Raw genomic sequence first — 19725 nt, 5'->3', positions numbered from 1 at the left:
TAAATAGAATGGCGGGTTTCTGCTCAATATGCTCAGGAGAGTTTTCAATGAGGTAACTGACCTCAGGAGGGAAACCAGAACCCTTACACTTGAAATACAGCCTTTGCCTTGACCTGGATCATTTTGCCACTTGTTCAAGGTCTGGAGTATTCGGAACTATTTATAAAAGAAGGGTCCAACTTCGGCTTGCAAGGGAAGAGGTACTCTGTGTCCTCTCTTAATGTGCTATTGAAGTTTTGAGAAGGGCCATGCATTCGTCTTGGAGCCCCCAGCTGACCCTCTGAAGCCGGGTACTCATCACTTTCGTAATGAAGCTGTTGACCCGACAGGCCCTTGCACTCTGCTGGTGACTTTCTCTGAACCACAGAGATGGCTGCTCCTTCATTCGTCAGGGGAACGCAGCTACAGGCCCGCATCCGGAAACAATGGGGCTCTGTGGGCTTGTTAAATCAGTCCAGCCCACGTGAGCATTCGTTCAGCAGAGTGCTGTGGGGGGAGCTGGTGTTTAACCATTTAAGATGACCAGGCTTAAAATATGCAAGAGCCATTCAAAGTAGTCACGGGCCCAGTCATAGGCAGTTACAAGCTAAACACGCAAATTAAAAACATCTCCCTAGCATCTCTGACCTTGAGCGCAGCCAAATGGAATAACTTCACATGCTGCATAAATTTTCAATGTAGAAATGTCTCAACTCCCAGTCTTCCATGCGGTAATGTCTATTTCTTTTTAATGATGCTGCTTTTCTGACCATTTTGAAAAAGGCTCATTTTGAAACTCACATATCTGAGACTGTGTGCAATAGTGCCCCCTATGGGCAGCAGTCTCAAGAGAGATATCACTGTACCAGTCATTATTCCCGCCGAGTTCAGATTCCCTGACAGCAGGTCAGTGATGTCAACAAGCACACACCATATTTTCAAAACATGGGGAAAATATTTTACACCTGCATCAGCCATTCAAAATTAAATTAAGTTACAATTAGCTTTCTGTTAATCTTGTCTGATACACGTTCAGTTAAGGATGTTAAATATCTGAGTATCTGTTTGCTTGTTAATGTCCATATCACCTGCAAAATTTAAGTAGGAGTAATTCTTATTTTCTGAACTAATTCAATCCCATTTCAATTCCAATGTGAGGAGAATATTTTCTTAAGATGTACTACAAAAGGGGAAAGTGAAATGAAGCTCAGTGGTTAAGGTGTTCACCTTGAGCACAAACTGAGGTCTACAATCAATGCCATTTGCAACAATGACCAGGAGCCCATAATAACAGAACAAATTGGTTTTATTATGCCGTGGATAGGGGTGGGAAGGTCGAACAGGGGGGCTCATCTCACCACTTTCAGGCACCCTGTGACTGGACAGATGCCTGCAAATAGCACCTATCCTCCAACGAGCACCCACTCTGCTGTAGTGTGAGACTTGCAGTGTGGAAGAACAGTCATTGGTTGCATGTGAGTGTGAGTGTATCTGAGGACTTCTTTCAAAGCAAAGCAAAAATGTTCCATACATTAGTAAACAGTTGGTTTTAATGGCCTTTGATGTAGCACATTAAAATATTGAAATATTTTATGTGCATAAGGGTATTTTTCACATTTGAGATGTGTTAACAGAATAAAGGCATTATTTATACCTGCGCTTACCATATATTGATTTTAATTTTAATTCACTGCACTGTGTGCTGGATTGCTGGGTACGTACTTTTCACCCTCTACAATCCACATAAACATTTCAGGAAAATTTTCACGAGCGCAGCACAAACTCTGAGAGGCTGAAATTGAGCCTGAGGACATCAAAAAGAGCATTAAATATGCAATATGCATCTAATATCCATCTGTCATTTTATGACTTGATATCCTTGCCATGCAGTGACAATGTGTAACGCGCGACTGATGGGAAACAAATCTCATACGCGATAAGCACCTGCAGAATCAGGAACAGCAACATTTCTGCAAAGGTGCTGCTTTTTTTTTTTTTTTTAAGAAGACATCAATCTGAATCATGTCACTATTTTACGCCTAAGGACTTCGGCCCCATTTTAAAACCCTGATCTTTGTGACTATGGATTGTCTGTTTACTGAAAGGAAGCTCAGATAAACCTCTGAATCATATTAACAATGGGCTTGGCTGACGTAAGCAATCCTTGTATCTAGAGGCATAAATTGTGCTATGCTGAAACCTTCAGCAGTCCATTTCATTTGGCAAATTCAGTAGAATCAAAGAGCAGTACAGTGTATATACATAAACATATGCGGCAAGTTAAATGAAAAAGGCGCAGGCAATTATCCACAGAATTAATTCAGTCCTTGGCCTCTGTGTATATCTAAATATACACAACAGCTAAAGGAAAGTATACTTACGAGTAAAACAAATATGATAAAATGTTCCTTGCAGCTCCATGTTTCGAATGGAATCATTCCAAACCAAACACACAAAACAACAACTGTAATTAACTTGTTCTTAGAAGTTTTTCCTCAAAAGATATTTGAGAAATACTACTGGGAGCATTATTTTGGGAAGACATTCCAACTACACAGTGCAAATAAAAATGCAAAGTTTTAGCTCAGCAAAAAAAAAAAAAAAAAAAAAAAAAAGTACAACGGAAAATTTTGGCACCTCAATTAAGGAGCAGCCCAAAGCAATCCAGCAGGGGAAGACCTGCAAGCTGTGGGGATGAACATAAACGCACCGTAAAGTTTATGACAAGTCCAATTTGGGGGTTAATCTCCCAGTTCTGGCCTGGAAGATGGAAGTTCTGAACGTGAATGAGAGAAGTGCTCAAATTAACACCAGCAGCACCAAGGCTGCCCTGCTTTCCTGCTTTTCATGTAAAATAAAGTGATGCAGCACATCTAGCGGTGAAGCTGGTCGGCAAGAAGGGTTTTGGCGTGGTACCTCCTCGGGAAACCATACAACACCCTACATCCCACTGGGTGCTGGGGGTAGGGGGCGTAGCGCGGGGAAAAAGGTGGGGCTCACACTTGGCTGAGGTCAAGCTTACACAGGTAGGGAGAGCGGAAGGAGCCCAGGTAGAGGTGTCCGTCGTGCTCGTGGGCCTCGCTGACGTAGGCGGCCACCATCCCGTGGGGGTCGTGGAAGCTCCGCTTGCAGGAGCCGTTCTCACGCAGCTCCAGAACCAGGCTGTACCGGGGCACGAACTTCAGCATCACCTCCTGGCTGAAGAGCTGGGGGGCACAGAGGCACACAGGAGGGGCTGTCAGTCTGCGAAAGCGATCCCAGAGGGCCACTCGGCCCCCGGTACCATCCAGGACGGCCACGCCAGCCTCGGAGGTTTTCAAGGTCGTTCACGGAACACGCCGAGTTCTGGCAGCTGTGTCAGTCACAGCAAGGCTGCCTTTCGGCCACGTGACCGATAATTACCACACTCTGTGGCAGAGTGCTTCTGCATTGCGGCCTTGATAAGTGAAAATCGGCAGACCGCACTATAAGAACGGTTCATTTTCAGTTCACTTCTCATGACCGCAACACATTAACACGTGGGCTGATAAATTTAAAAAAAGATAAAGCTTGGGAGTCACCCAAGAGGATGGGACGATAACATCTCACCACACACACTGCTTAGTGCTTGAAAGGATGATCATCGAATTGTTTTTTCTAGTTTATATACTGTACACAATACAATTGTGCATGAGTGAGTGTGTGTGAGTGCATGTGTGTACAGAAAGGTGAGATACCACCATTCCAGTCATTCCAACCAACTGCAGGGTCAAACAGAGGAGCAGAACAAATAGCATGACTTCAGCAATCTCCTCAATGGCAAAAAAATAAGAACACTGTGTAATACGATCCAGCCATAGGACATTCAGACATAATGAGCTCTTGTATGAGTCACAGACAAAACAACAGGTTTTAACATTCCGTCACTCTACCGGAGCAAAGGTCACTGTCGCAATAACCACTGAGTGAACCTGAAAGCTTACAAAAGCAACAAAGCTATTTCACCCATACTCACACTTTCTAAGTCAACTTATTTAGGGGAAAATGTTATTTTGTTATCTTAAATACAAAGCAGTAGAACAGCTTTTTTTCTTCTCAACTTGCCTCTATATTTGGAAGAAACTGAACAGACTGCACTGCAGCTCTTTCATAGCAGGGCAGCAATATGAGCATTAGAACAACACTGCTTCAGCGTTACAGAAACAGACAATTACAGACAACTATATTGTGTACAGTATATATGGATAGATCTCATTTCATGATGATCCCGATGACCTACTTTGAAGATGAGCTTCTTGATCCAGGGCTTCTGAGACAGGAAGTCCAGCATGGAGAAGCCCGGGTTGGGCCGCACGGCTGACATGGCAACCCAGTAACCCCCCGAGCTGCTGCGGCGGATGTTGTCAGGGAAACCGGGCAGGTTGTCGACAAAGGTGTCCATCCCGCCTTTATTGAGCCCGGACACGTGGACCCTAAACGGAGGACATGGAGGGTGTGTGTGAGACATGTATCCCTCTGGTGCTTGGATCGCTTACCGGGTCTTATTCCCTTATAACAAGCTGCCCTTTGGGTAGACATTTTGAAATCTAGTTCACTTGTTTTGCCCATTCTCCACTCTCCTTTCCCTGAATTCTGGCCCACAAAAGCCACTGTCTCACACCACGAGGGTAGACAGAAACAGAAGTAATCTGGCTTGTGGTGACACTGAGGAATCTCACCACAGTGACATGGGAATCAGAGCTCACTAATTATTTGCCAATTTGCTCGCCTTCCATGGCTTATGCTTCAGCAATTACCCATTTATAAAGCAGGCCACTTAGAGAGCCAATTTATGCATCACAAGTGTAACCCTTCTATCCAAAATTAGAACCTGAAACCTGATACAGATAGTAAAAATCTACTCACTGAATCACCCAGCCAACAGATACAGGGTCAGTGCTACTGACAAAACGAAAGAGCCAGTTCGAGGCAATTTAGGCCTGACAGTGACAGAGAACATGGGCTCTGGGAAGATCTTCACTTTAAGGGCATCGATCAACAAAACAGTGGCAACAAACAACCCAAAAGGTGCAAGCGAGCTCGTCCCCCTCTTTTAGCACAGGGTTCTATGCCATGGAAACTTCTTTCTTCTTGAAACAAACCAGTTATTAATGCCTAATGAACACCTACAGGGAAGTAATTGTACCACTGATAATTATAGCTAAAGACTTCCATGTTTACCAGCAATGCAGAACCTGGGTTAAATACCCCTGCAGAGCAATATTACCATGGACCCCTGAAGGTTTCCTCTGAGGGCTTGTGACTGTAGATTAGAGAAGGCAAAAATCAATGCCCGGCACCAACACAATGAGAGCCCTAACAATGCACAAAGCATTAACGGCGAAAGGACTAGAGGATTTAGCTCTGCACACTGTCTGCACTACACAGAAAGAATGAAACGACTGAACATTGCCCAGACTACCCGGAGAGGGGAATTGATCCATTACTACCGCGTTAACCAAGGGCTGCACTAAAAGAAAGAAAATCTTCATTGTTCACTGATGGTTTTCTGGCAAACTTATTACATTTTCATTCTGTATGGCCACTATAGTTCAGAAACACCCAGCACCTGTTCTGGGCACACGTAGATGAGTCAAACACAAAGCATGTTGCTACCCAACCCGCCCTTCCCCTCCCACCACCATCACTATCACCAAAGAGGAAACACAGCAATAGCCTCCACCTCCCACCTCCGCCCACGCCTCCATTGGTTTTAGAAAGGACAAGCCATTTGTCTTCCATACAAGCCGCTTAATGAAGGCTCGGTTACCACGGCAACCCCACGCGCGCATCATTTATTCAGAAAAAGCTTGGAGGACGGCATGTGCTTCTTGCTGACTAAAGAACTCTGATTTCTGAGGGGGGGGATGTATTAATGAATATGAGCAAAGGGGAGAGAAATACTGATATAAAAAAAACAAAAACTCTATGAATGTGTTTGGAAACCATTCAAGAGCCCGCCTGCAACTTTGCAGCGTCGTGGTGCAATGGCTGCAATGAGAGCTGGGGGGGGTTGCGAAACGGGCGGAGGCCCGCTAGCCCGACGCTTCCTGTAATCCCTACACGCACTCGGCGCTGTGACAATGGCTGGAGGAACCACGCTGGCAGCAGTTGATGACCTGTCTGGATCGCCCACGGCGATTTCACATCCCGGTCAAAGGAGACCGCTGCGCAATAATGAACGCCTTTGCAAGGAACACCCCTCCGTGTGTACACCAACAGTTCCGCATAATTTATATATAAACAGGCAGCTAATGCACTGCCTGGAGTAACCGATTTAAAAAGTGATCAAAATAATTAGCTGAAAGTTCTGAGACACCCTAAAGGAGCCCATTAATCAGCCCTGAGGTTCATTAATTTGTTCCAATTGATTGGTTAATTAATTACTATTGATCAAATACAAATAAAAAAATGACCCTAAAACAAGGATAAATGGATTTGCATTGGTCAATATGTGGCATACCTCATCACTAAAAAAAGATGAGAAAGGTCTAGGTGTGAGTATGGATGACTGCGCTTTTGTGCAAATTCTGGAATGCATCCATGCAGCTTACCCAGTAAATGGACCAGTGTGTGCAAATGCTAAACACTGTTCACCAACTGAAGACAAATAATCGTATTGTCCAATCTCCTTCCCCGACACCCTTCCCTAACTAATTGGGTTTCACACAGAGTCCTCCCTATACTGGTAGCTGCCAGCAAGAAAGCATTTCAACATGGGGAGTTTTCATGAAACAAAATGGTTAGGTAATTAGAGATGCCAGGGGTGGAGAAATCCGGCTCTTGACACTGTGCAGGGCCTGTCGGATTTCACTGTCCTCCCTCAGCTCGTCATTCTTAAAAAGAAGTCATTATTTTGACATGAGGGAACCTCGCCTGGAGCGGCATGTGCCAATCATTTGCCAACTCTAAAACCTGCTGGACTCGTGCCCACTTCTGCCCTCGAGAGATACACATGACTAAGCGTGAAGCGTGATTTATAACTCATGGAGTCGGGGCTCAGGTACATCAGTGACTCACGTCAGGTCTTACCTTCTTATCCTTGCCATGGTGGTCTCTGCCACCAGCACGGACTCCTCGTCAGGACACAGCTGGATCCCGTTGGCAAAGCGCAGGCCGTCCATCAGCACAGACACCTCCCCGGTCACAGTGTCGTACTCCAGGACACTGAAATGCAGGGGCTTAGTCAGCAAAACAGGCTAAGCCAGAGAACACCACAGGGTATGACAAAGTATAAACATCCAGATTTCTCTTCTCGTGTTTGTTGTAAGCATTTGCTCTCCCCTAGCCAAAAATGCCCGACCCGCTGTAAGTGATGCAGTCTTAAGTATAACTACTGGTGTGCCAGATGGCAGTGCAGACAGGCACCTGCACTGATAGCTGCTGCAGTTTTGTCTGTGCATGCTGTGCTTCTCACGCGAGCACCGAGCTGCGGGAGTTACCGTCCGTCAGCCGTGGCCTCCATGATGAGGTGGAGGAAATCCCTGCGCTGCCACCTGCTGCTGGAGTCTGTGAAGTACACCTTCCTGCCGTCCTGTGTCACGTCGAGGTCATTCACGAAGGCCAGGCGCCGGCCACCCACCACCTGCCCGGTCGACACCAGGGTGTTTGCCTCGCCTGATGGACAGAGAGGAAGCACAGCTTTTTAAACATTATCGTACCAGACTTTGTAACTTTATCACAAAAGGACAAGGACAATGATTCCTCTTCCCATTGTTGAGATGGCTGCTGATATAACATGGAAATATGCTGGACAACTATTAGTTGTCCAGAAGAAAGAAACATTTAGGATTTTTAAGTTATTAAAAGATCCCTGACCCAATGGTAATGCCTCTCCCAACGTGACTAAGCCTGTATCAGTAACAGGTCTTGCATCACATTGTACATTTATTCATTGGGTGCCACTTATCTTGAGTAACTACAAGTGGATTCAAATAGAGTTAGGCAATCAGCTACACAAACACTGAATCATTAGTGTCACCCTTGAAATGTACTGTCATTGTGGGAAACATTGCCACAAAGTGTGTAAGTGGTGTACAACCTAAACCTGTGCAATCTTTCCTGCAAAAAGACCCTTGCCCTTGACCTCTCACTGACCTGTGACTGGGTTGACCTCAAAGAGCCCCAGATAGGCGTCCGCCACAAACAGTGTGCCATTGGGCCCCACCCGAATCCCAAGGGGTCTCCCACAGGTCGGCTCATCCTCTCTGGAGCCTGGGAACACACAACAAGCCAATGAGGCCTGGACACAGCAAGGAAAATGATATTTAATTAATCAGACAGATCTCAGACAGATCTCAGACTACCCTCAATCAACACAAAGACAAGGCTGAGGGGAAATATCCACAAAAAAATTTCTCATTCACAAAAGACTTGAACAGGTTCAGAAACAGCACTTGGAAATAGCACAGAGAATTCAAAAATAGGTTGATATTCTTCGTTTAATTTCTCACCAATTCAGTGAAATCACATTACTGGGTGTGAACAGTGTCTAAGGAATACCACTGAAGTGAGGATATTTGCAACTAAAATGATCTTAAATGGTTAAGGGTGGCATTCATTTCTGAAAGTAATGTCTAATGCAATACACAGTTGACACAGTGGGTGACTAAAGAACCTGTTCGGTGTGGTTTTTACCGCTTCTGGTCTTACCACAGGGTGGCTGCCCCAACGTTGTCAGGACATGAATGTGCTTGCCCTCGATTTTCACAATCTTCCCGTCAGCCGTGCCTGTGTAAAGCACATCTACGCAGGAAGGAACAAACACAAAGTTAAAGCTGGTCTCTTCACACATAGAAACATAAAGCTTCAAAAAAATGCCAGCAATGCTCATCACTTTGATGAGTAACAATTTCAAATGACAAGTCAAAATGCATGACTCAAAAATTCAACATTCCCTTGCATCATAAACTGAACTTTCGAATGTGAGTCACATACTAACGGGACACACATCTCACAATGTAACACACTTCCTTGTACCGGAAATGGCTAAACAGAGTGAAGTTCACTCAAGTGAAACCTGCCTTAGAGGAAAAAACACAGATTACAATTATTAAAGTAACATGGTGGACAAAAAAAATGGCAGGTGCTGAACCCACTCCTAAAAATCATAAGCACAAAAAAAGACTGTTCAGAGGTAACATTATGAAACATAGTGAAACGTGGTAGAATGGTTTGACAGATTCGATCTAAAACCGAGATATCAGAATAATTTAAGATTTGTACCTATAATACTTTTTACCAACAATGGCTGGTTACAACTAGAGAAAAGGCTGACAGACATTCACACCTAAAATTTAACATTTGGAAGAAGAGTATTAATGCATTTGAGAGGGTCTATGCAGTACATTTCTGCATGCTTTTATTAGCATGTCACTTTAATTTGTCACTATGGAAAACCGTATGCTGCCTATTGCTGAACAGAATAGCTCCAATGAACAGCAACAGCAGTGGTGCTCGGCTGACCCATTTTTGCCAATCAGTCTTGCTTAAATTTAAAAATCCTTCAGTAGTCCAGATCAACAAACATCTGCATTAATACAGACGTTTGGTGTTGAAATCTGCATGTGAGGCCCCTGCGCGTGAGCTGTCCAGAACACACTGTGAAATTAAATTTATCTGTCTGGCACTTGTCACAGTGGCATTGCAACAACCTGCAAAAAGGAGAGCAGATGACTAGGTGAAAGGGAAAGTCAGGATACTTGGCTCTGGCCGGACTCTGTTACCCTGGCAACCCACCTCCGATGTTGGCGATGGACTCGGGCCCGACAAGCTGGCCTTCGAACAATCTCTCCGCCTGCCTCAGCTTGAAGTTGGGCTCAAAGCAGTCTGACATCAGAGGGGGTTCATTAAGGCTGAAATGACAATCGAGAGCAAAGGCGGGAAAAAAAACAACTCCAGATCAGCTCACAGGACAATTCTCCTGGCCCCAGCAACCCTTTGCAAACAAAAGAGACCAGCTGAGAGATGCTGGAGGACAAGCTGAAAGCACTTGGCTTCAGAAGGGAAGATCAATCATTAATAGCTGATGTGAAATTGAGCAATGAATTTTAACGAGGAGACGGTGGCCGCGGGTCTGGTGCAGAGCCCAGCAGTGCATAAGCGCTGCTGCGTTTGTGGCGGTGATCCAGAGACTGGCAAAATACATCATTTTTATCATACAATGCAGACATGCAAAGCACCATGGCTGTGCTGCAGTGGGGAACAGATTCACGTGAGGTCAGGGGTCAGAAACAATTATACTGCAGGTCTGACTTCAAAAGCAGTGCGGATGCATCTGCCTGGTCACTGAATGAAACACTGCTGTTGTGTCCTTGAATGACTGACTTTAATTGGTAGACTCTTGTTTTAAACGTACAAAAGGGTTCCAAAATACAGAAAACCAAACACACATGATACCACTACAGGAATCTTTTTTCCCCAACTCACTGTGAGGACACCTTCAAGCACCTAAGCTACAATTCACTACAAAGTTACTAAAACTGAACACTGTTAAGCTTGATTGACTGTTATTACCCCCAAAACACAAATGACATGTCAAATGAATAATTCAAGTGAAGTCTCAAGTTACTACTATCAGCTTCCCTCCCTTGCCTAGTTCCTCACCACCACACACTGCCACCCCAAAGGCTTGCTGTACTCTACATCTTAAAGACAGCTGTGTGGTTTTGAATGTGTTCAGTGTTAAGTCACTGGCCTTCATTACTCTCAAACTTACCTGAAAGCGTCTGGCTGGATAGGAGACTCTAGGAAAAGGATGACGCCAAGCAAAGGAAATAACACTAAGGACGCCAATGTCAGCAGTGTCACTCGGAACACTTTCCCGCTGTAGGTGCTGAAAGAGATATCGTGCAAAAGAGTGACAGATACACAAAGATGCAAATTCAGAACTTGTTTAGCTAGTCGGGTGTCTAACTTTCCATACCATGCAACCGCTATATCTCACCATGGCACTCAGAGAGTGCGCTTCACTGGCTAGTTAGCAAAAAATGGCTTGGACCCCAAACCGTTGCCGCTTGTTTATGGTATATAGCGTATTAACACAGCTAACTAGACAGCGTTAACTCTATCACTAGACAGGTAGTAGGCACAACAGTTTGCTAACTAGTCTACGTTAGCTCACTTGCAAGTGATCAGCTTTACCCTGGTTAGAGTAACGTTAGTGTTCCCTTTGACGGTTGACAGCAAGCTAGCCGAGTCTGTACAACAAATATGAGGTTAGATAACGTTAGGGAGGTGGTTACAGTCACGTTAGGTTTCAAGCAAAAAAGATGGCTAGCTTGAAAGCTCCAGCCAGTCAGCAAGTGCATAAAAAGTCAGTAACTACACCTAGTTTATCTAGCGTGCTTTCTACGGTCTGTACATTTCTTTTGAAACTGACAGCGGGACATGCTGCAATCGCAATGTGAAAAGGTTATCTAGCCAGCTAACTCTAAGGTTAGCTGGCCACGTACCTGCTGCCCTTGTACTGGGGTTCCTGCGACTCGTCTGTTATGATCTGTGGTCTGTTTAACCTTCTGAACCGGAGTCCATCGCTCTCATTCATTGTGAATGATTTGCTAGGTAGTTGCTGTCCGTTTAGTTCCTTTTTTCGTAGCTAATGCCTACAACGTCTGTCTTCACTAATACCGAAAATATACGAATACTGCATATAGTAATCAACTAAACGTTGGCTACCTACATGTAGTACCGCAGAATGGGGTACCTGTTTTCAATACCCCTAACTAGCTAAATTATGTAGGCAGCTTTCAGTGTCCGAGCAGCGCCGTCAGCTATGTCCCTCCTACTGGCCAGCGATGACGTATATTACACCAGACTCACATTAGTGCAGCCACGCCAATATGGCGTATTTAGCCGAAAAGCAGTCATGAAGATTACAAGCTTTAACAACGAAAGTAAGAGTCAAATTATACCATTCTACTCCCCCTGTTAAAGATAATAGAAGTAATATGATATTCCTTAGGATTGACATTTGAATATGATGTGATAAAAATAAACAAAACATGTTTGTTTTAACCAACGTTGAGTCAGCACACTTGTCTCTGATTGGTCAAACATAGAACGTGAACACCGAGAAATCGCTTAATGTTTGATGTAGCTAGCTAGCCATATAGCAAACTCGATGGCAAACTACTTTCGTAGTTCGTCAGCGTCTCATACAGTATGTAGCATAGCTTGATAGCTATCTCAAATACAAGGTAACATTAAAAGTCCCTGCAGTTTCTATTCACAGTTTAAGAAGCCAGTCCAACATTTTTATTCATTTTTATTTGAAGTATTTGAGCATATTTCTTAAATAAGCTAATTGAAGTATTTTCAAATAGTAATATTTAAATGCCCAGATAGTGCAGCATGATTAATCACTGCAGTGAATGCATTTTATGCACCTGTTAACAATCAGTGTGGCTGAAACACCTGTACTCAATAATTAGGAGGGGTGTCCACATACTTTTGGCCACATAGTGTACTTTACCAACAGTAGTTTAAATAAATTTCAAATACTTAATTGCCACTTGCAAGACCATGCCTAACATCTGCTGATTACCTCAACAAAGCTATTTCAAAAGCTTCAAACGCTGATGCTTTGTAATTACAAATACCAAGTTTCAAGTACTTACTTTTGAATTACTTTCAAATGATTAGAATATCCAAGTAAATATATTTTCAAATACAGCAAATGATCACATTTGTATTTGTAAATGATGTTTTTGTAAATATATCAAATAAAAGTATTTGAAAGGTGAAGACATACTTGAGATGTGTATTTGGCCCAGGTCTGGCTCAGGTAAGCCATATTGTAACATTTACTTGCTGAATCAACTGAATATCTGTCCTACTTTAGAATAGAAATATGGTCATATTGTACAATAAACTAATTAGAGACTAGTGTGCTAACTTGTCTGACTCAACATCAAATTTTTGAACACTCAGAGACTAGTGTGCTGACTCATGTGACATAGTTACAATGAACATGTAGTTGTTTTGATGTAAAACATCAGTTCTTGTTGCCATAATCTGCAACAGGTCACAAGGGCTGTCATCATTCAATTCCTACTTTCATCATAAAAGCTTGCAGTGTTGGCTGATGGTCAAGACAGCTTGTTGAGGCCAAGATGACATATTACCTTTGTTTCAGTCAGGGAACAGAGATGAACCAATGATTGCCTGTCCAGTTAAATATATAAATACAATATTTGCAATGGGGTTTAATAAGCTTTTCACTGCATTTGCACAGGAAAAGTCTAACATCCCTCTAAGATTTCAAACTATATAAGATAAATTACATCACAGTCAAAGTTGCCCAAGTTATCCGTCTGTCCCTGAAATACAACATTGCCTTACATTTAAGCAATTTAGTATTGCATTGATCTAAATGCTTTAAAACACAAGAGATTTTGGAGCATCTGTGTAAAATCATGTCCTTGCTTTCCTTTAAATTAATGTACTACTAATGAATACCACCTTTTTATTATTTCCTTTATAATACAGTAAAAACACTCAACTTTTACCTATACATAATGAACCTCTCCATTCTCTAACTGTACCTCAGCAGGAATGCTGTATGTTTTACTCATGGATGGGTTATTGTAGGTATCACACAAATCCTAGGCAGCACTTTCTGTCATGTCTGCCTGGTCAGGCAAACTGCCAGTTGATAGGGCCCCAGGGAGACAGTTATGCCACCACTGCGGAAATGAAATGACCTTGACTGATCCATCCTGGTTTGAGCCACAGTGTTGCAGGTTACCCATGAAGTGTGCATCTGCTTTAATAAATAAACAAAATGCACAAACAACTTTTTAAAATCTGTTATTCATTAGTAGGATTTGGTTTTAGGCAGATAATAGTGCATCTCACATATTTTATTCCCTGTTATGGAATGTATACATACAAGCACCATGCCACACACGCAGTGCAATATACTCCTGCAAAGAGACATAATATATATGTTAATGTGTAGTATTCCATTTTTTCAATTTAATTTATTAATCACATGGTCTTACATCCTTGATTTGAAAAATAATTTAAGCAACTCAGATCTTCACACATTTCCTCTAGAATGACCATGACTAAACAAAAATTGCTACTATCCACAGTACATAGATATGTGAACTGATTTTTAATGTACATAACAGCCATACAGCACAGGGGGATAGTACATTTTGCTGAATGACCTTCCATAGATCGTTTAAGGTCAAGTGGACCATTCCAACCGCAGTTTGCAAAATTGTTTCTTTCAACTGTATGCACACTTGTGTTCTTTAAGGTTTCTTAGAGCAGCAAAACATTTTCCACATTTGTCACAGATGTACGGTTTCTCTCCAGTGTGTGTTTGCTGATGTGCTTTCAGATTGTTTGCCTGACAGAAACCAACTCCACATATAATGCAAACAAATGGTTTGTCTCCTGTGTGAATACGCTGGTGCCGAGTAAGATTCTGGGAAACACTAAAACTCTTCCCACATTCAGCACATCTGAATGGTTTCTCTCCTGTGTGAGTCCGTTGGTGTGCATCAAGACTATTTTGTTTCGTGAAACTCTTCCCACATTCACTACAGCTGTATGGTTTTGCCCCTGTGTGAATCAGCTGGTGCGATTTAAGATAACTTCCAGAACTATAACGTTGTCCACATATATCACAGCCATATGGTTTCCCACTTGTATGAACTTGTTCATGCATTTTAAGATTATTTGCAGAACGGAAACGCTTTCCGCATGCAGCACAACTGTATGGTTTCTCTCCTGAGTGTATTTGTTGATGTTTACGCAGATATGTTGCAGAACAGAAATTCTTTCCACACTCAGCACAGTTGTATGGTTTCTCCAATGTGTGAATTCCCTGGTGTATTTTAAGTGCACTTTTCTGATTGAAACTATTCCCACATATTTCACAAGTGAATGGTCTTTCTCCTGTGTGAATTCGTTGATGTACTTTCAGATGACTAGCTTGGGTAAAACTTTTTTCACATATCTCACAGTTAAACGCTTTCTCTCCTGTGTGAGTTCGTTTGTGTCTGCTAAGATTAGGTGCATGACTAAAATGTTTCCCACACAAATCACAGACATAAGCTTTCTCTCCAGTATGAACTCTCTGATGTATCTTAAGAGCACTTCTATTGTAGAAACTCTTCCCACATTTGACACAGTCATATGGTTTTTCTCCTGTGTGAACTCTCTCGTGTGCTCTAAGCCCACTTTTCTGGCTGCATTTTTTCCCACATGTATCACAGCTGTATGGTTTTTCTCCATTGTGCACTGTCTGAATATGCACATTTAGACTACGCTTCGCTGTAAAACACTTCCCACAATTTATGCAGGTAAAAGGTTTCTCCCCTGTATGAACCAACTTGTGAGCTGTTAGATCTCTCTGTCTGGCAAAACCCTTCCCACAGTGAGTGCAACTGAATCGTTTCTCACCTTTATGTACAGTTGATCTGTGTAGTTTAAGACTACATTTTGCTGGGAAATCCTTCCCACACTGTGTGCAGTTAAATGGGCTCTTTCCTTTAACCTGGTGTTCCTTAAGATGACTTTGTGTACCAAAAATTTTTCCACAATATGTACAACTGAATCGTTTCTCACCTCTGTGAACTATTAGCTGGTGTACATTCAGACTACATTTAGCTGTGAACCTCTTCCCACATTGTGTGCATTTAAATGGTTTCTCTCCTGTGTGAACAACCATGTGAGCTTTAAGATTACTTTGCCTACCAAAACTCTTCCCACAGACTGTGCACGGAAATGGTTTCTTCATTGTTTTGGATCTCGTACGCATCAGGGTATGTCCATTTTTATCTTTAATGTCTGAGTTTGCTTCAGCTTGCGTGGGCTGTGGGTTCTGCTCCTCCTCACACTGTGGATGCTCACTGGCAAGTCTGCTTCCAGCATCAGCACTGGAGTCTACTGCATCTGCTGGGAAAGGAATAATAAACATGAACCTCATACAAGTTGTGCAACTAGCACGATTAGCGTAAAAGAGCACTTTTTTATTCTTACAAATGTCCTGAAGGTCTTGTGTTCAGCTCTGCCTGTGCGCATGTAACATCTCTGATGAGCACACTACCGCCAAGGTGACAGATTCAGCTGCTCTCACACTATTACCTATTGCTTTATACTTCTGACTTACTCTGGTGATTCATCTGCAGTCCTCTCTGCGAGTCACTGTTCGCTGGACTCATCTCAAGTTGCGGACACTTGACCAGAAGTGATCCAGGCCTGTCCTCCATGTCTGTGGACTGCAACACAGCAGTGAGGTTGAGTACTCAAAATGGACACACTAAAGTTGGTATTTTTCTAGTTTTCCCTTTCTCACATGAAATGCTTTAGACAAATTACTGATTCAGTTTCAGATTGATGCCATTTCTGTCAGTTTGTCATCAATGGCATCACCTCTTTAGCTCTTAACTCTCACAATTACATTATCTCTACATTATACATACATATGCTATATATATATATATATATATATATATATATATATATATATATATATATATGGTGATTAGGTATCTAGTTACATGGTAACCTGGTAAGCAGGTTAAATAGATCATTTTATTCACTTAAAGATCAACAAAGCAAAACTACAATTGATGGCTGGTAAACCCTTTTGTGTCTATATGTAATCTAATCTTATCAATAAAATGTAGTTCATATGGTGAAGGTCAAGCCTGCACATATTTGCTTGGGCTGCTGCATCATATTACACTGACACATATATAGTGTACTGTGACATAAATTGTATGTACATTTCCCAGTTTAACTGTTTAAATGAACTTTAACATTTAAACTTACAAGGTAATTCTAATTGAGAGTTTCTTTATAAACTGTAATCCAGTTAAAAAATCTTTAGTAGCACATTTATGCTTTTAGATGTTTGAAAAAAGGCAAATAATTGACATCTTTTATAAACAAACTCAAGACAGAAAGTCCAAGTTTAAATCAGCTGCAGGCTTATTCTGTCTTCAGGTGAAAAACTCCAATAGTGAAAATCCAATGGTGTGAAGTCACAAGCAAACAAGATGAGTAAACAATGCCCAATATTCAATACAAAGGCAAGCGTACACAATGTTTGTACTGTTTTTGTTCAGGGGGAGAAGAACATTTTAGACAAACCCGTCATTGACAAACTGCCCTTCCTCACTGAACTCCCATGTGCTTCATACTGGCATTGACAGAATACTTAAAACATTTGTTACCAGTGAGCTACCCTCAGAAAACACTCTGAGCTGCCTTTCCACCAAGTGGAACAGACTCTCTTGCATGCCAAGACGTAGCACTGTGACATAAAGGCAATTTAACATCTAATTGCCACCCGTCTGGCAGCTGACAAATATCTCCAATGCAGGAAATTGCAGACAACACAATACTTCAAAAGACTCCTCTGTTTTTATTTTTTCCCCATTCAGCCCCAGTGGGCCACTCAACAGAAGCAGTCACAGCATCTTCACAGGATGCTTAAATTCTCACATGAATAACTGCTTACATTATGCTTGTTCTGGCCTGGTCTCTGAGAAAGTCAAGAGTGTACAGCCATGGATCAATAAAAGCTGCAATTCAATTTTGCCAACTGTGATGAGTAAAAGGGAACATTAATGACATTGAATCATTTATGAGATGGAAAATATTGAAAATCACATTTTGTTATTGATTACAGGATGTCATCATTAAATAAGTAATTGTATATGTTATCCCAGCCTTAAAGTGTATTCATTACAATGTAATCATGAGTGATTCCTTCTCAGAGGAAGCAATAGACTGCAGTGGTATTACGACAGTGCGGGCTGTATGTTCTCTTAATCTTAGTGCACACATTGCCCTGAGAATTTCAGTCTTGGTGTCGATCTGGTTAGCCCGAGTTTCTGTCTGGTGAACATCAAAGTGAGCTGACCTTATCACATGTGATGACAGACTGCATTGGTGTGTCCTCCTCCACAGCTGTGGGCTCTCCACCACTACATAGCCCAACGGCCGAATGATGCTCCTCTGAGTCTGTTAAGAAAGGTAAATGTTCATCTTTGCTCTTAGCACCTTCGCACATAAAAGTATTTATTTTTAATCAAATAAATACACTTAGGACAATGTAATTATAACTAACTACACAACATAATTCAAACTCCAGCATTTACTCATGGAATGAAAGTACAGTACAGTAGTCCTAACAACACAACATGCATCCTGCTTACCGCATACTGTTGTGAATTCGGCGCCAGTCTGAACACCGACTGATCGGCTGGGTTTATCTGCTGAGACCTCCTGAGTTCTAAACTTTCGGTGTCTTCGCGGCGTCTTTAGTTCACTCTCCATCAGCGATAGTTTCTTCTTCAGCTCCTCATTCTCATTCTGACTCCGGGACGTTTCCAAGCGCAGCACAGCACAACCGTCGTCCACAAGTTTACCAATTTTGTCCAGCGCCTCTTTAACCAAAATCTCCATGATGGCGACTAATTGAACCTGAAAAGTGACCAAAGATGCATGACAACTTTCGCTTTATCCCAATCCCAATCCAAGCCCCACATCAAATCGTTTTTATTTGTTATTCCAATTCGTCAAATGCATTACAATATCTGGAGGAGTAGCCTATGTTTGTATCCTTATACCATTATATACAAACAAGTTTTAAAAGAGCTCACAGACACAAAATCGGTGACTAAAGGACGTTTCGATGCTTTTAAGTGTTGAAACTTGGATCTTGAATCAATCCCAAAAAATAAGGGTGGAGACTGAGAAATACTGGTTGCTGAGGAGTCGCAGTGGGAAAGATTTGTTAATCTTTTGAAATGGGACGATAAATTAAAACTTTGCAACAGCGATACCGACGATCGTGACGAAAAGTGAAAAACACTACACAAACATCTTCAGTGTTCATTTTAAATCATTAATACATGCTGTTATTAAACCTGAAGAATGCAAAAGGACTGGAGCAGGATAATGTTTTGCGCATTTAAATGGGTGGAGAACTTTAATATTAACACGCCATAAATGTCAGCGAAATGTTAAAGCAGAATACCGGCATCAAACGATATTTTAGCATGCATTCGTATACTTCCGTTTGAGATGCATGGATTCAATTGATCGATCTTCACTAGATCATGCGCGGTGTTTGCCGACTAGGTAACAACCGTCCAGTGCAGTGTATGCCAATAACATACCAGCACGGCCCTAAATGTTTAACTTAAATCTTTTAACATGGTTTAGAACGACAGATTTTATTGGACTAATTATGATCATGATATTGTTCTACCTAGACGTTCTTGCATACGTCCATTTTCTCTGTTCGTCTAGTTAAGCGAGATAGCTCTAGGTAGCTAACACACACGACAAACAGCATTGTCAGGCTTAACTACGAGCATAACCCACCGTCCTAAGATCTGTCTCCATCAGCTGTGATTTCTTCGGAGATTGATTCGCACTCTGACCTCTAGCCATGTCCAAACTCAATGCAGAAGAGGAACCACCTTCCGCTTTTGGGATAAGTTTTAACATTTCTGCCACGACCGCTTTGGCTAATACATCCATGATAGATGCCAACTGTGTTTGAAAAGTTACACAATGCGACATTTTGTCAGCGATTTACCACGTCCGCCGCAAATTGAACGCGGACCATATGCTGGTTCTAGCAGCACGGCGTGATGTTATGAAGGCAAAGATTATGACAAGGGAGGGGAACATAATATGCTTGCACATTCAATAGTTCCGGCAACAACCGGAAACGGGCATAAAAAAGTGCTG

General features: G+C 42.2%; 2 protein-coding genes across 5 annotated transcripts; both read right to left on the bottom strand.

Annotated features, from left to right (window-relative positions):
• Positions 1–1964: 1964 nt before the first annotated feature.
• LOC118789741 (adipocyte plasma membrane associated protein) lies at positions 1965–11791 on the bottom strand. The gene is made up of 9 exons (XM_036546330.1): positions 11451–11791; positions 10715–10831; positions 9736–9851; positions 8650–8742; positions 8095–8211; positions 7440–7614; positions 7030–7164; positions 4238–4430; positions 1965–3185 (listed from the first exon to the last, which is right to left on the bottom strand). Exons 1-9 carry the CDS (start codon positions 11540–11542, stop codon positions 2976–2978), a joined length of 1248 nt encoding a protein of 415 aa, XP_036402223.1. The 5' UTR covers positions 11543–11791; the 3' UTR covers positions 1965–2975.
• Positions 11792–14148: 2357 nt separating this feature from the next.
• LOC118789723 (oocyte zinc finger protein XlCOF6-like) lies at positions 14149–19626 on the bottom strand. Of its 4 annotated transcripts, none has more exons than XM_036546286.1 (5): positions 19571–19626; positions 18180–18447; positions 17885–17985; positions 16124–16232; positions 14149–15909 (listed from the first exon to the last, which is right to left on the bottom strand). In XM_036546286.1, the coding sequence occupies exons 1-5, from the start codon at positions 19598–19600 to the stop codon at positions 14234–14236; spliced, it is 2184 nt and encodes a 727-aa protein (XP_036402179.1). In that variant the 5' UTR covers positions 19601–19626; the 3' UTR covers positions 14149–14233. The 4 variants fall into 4 exon arrangements, with proteins under 4 accessions (XP_036402179.1, XP_036402177.1, XP_036402178.1 ...); XM_036546284.1 differs by having other exon boundaries at positions 19354–19584; XM_036546285.1 differs by having other exon boundaries at positions 14149–15906; positions 19354–19584.
• Positions 19627–19725: the final 99 nt, after the last annotated feature.

Source organism: Megalops cyprinoides, chromosome 15, assembly GCF_013368585.1.
Source record: "Megalops cyprinoides isolate fMegCyp1 chromosome 15, fMegCyp1.pri, whole genome shotgun sequence".
Lineage (NCBI taxonomy): Eukaryota > Metazoa > Chordata > Actinopteri > Elopiformes > Megalopidae > Megalops > Megalops cyprinoides.
The sequence above is the reverse complement of the archived record's forward strand: the minus strand, read 5'-3'. Positions and strand labels throughout refer to the sequence as shown.

Excerpts from the sequence above, each read along its gene's own strand:
- LOC118789741 (XM_036546330.1), bottom strand. The coding sequence starts at position 11,542 with ATGAATGAGAGCGATGGACTCCGGTTCAGAAGGTTAAACAGACCACAG. Across the intron at positions 8,743-9,735 it reads GTCCATCGCCAACATCGGAG|ATGTGCTTTACACAGGCACG; the intron begins GTGGGTTGCCAG and ends CTTCCTGCGTAG. Across the intron at positions 4,431-7,029 it reads ACCATGGCAAGGATAAGAAG|GGTCCACGTGTCCGGGCTCA; the intron begins GTAAGACCTGAC and ends TCCTCCGTTTAG.
- LOC118789723 (XM_036546284.1), bottom strand. The coding sequence starts at position 19,554 with ATGTCGCATTGTGTAACTTTTCAAACACAGTTGGCATCTATCATGGAT. Across the intron at positions 17,986-18,179 it reads CGAATTCACAACAGTATGCG|ACTCAGAGGAGCATCATTCG; the intron begins GTAAGCAGGATG and ends CTTTCTTAACAG. Across the intron at positions 15,910-16,123 it reads ACTGCAGATGAATCACCAGA|CAGATGCAGTAGACTCCAGT; the intron begins GTAAGTCAGAAG and ends TTCCTTTCCCAG.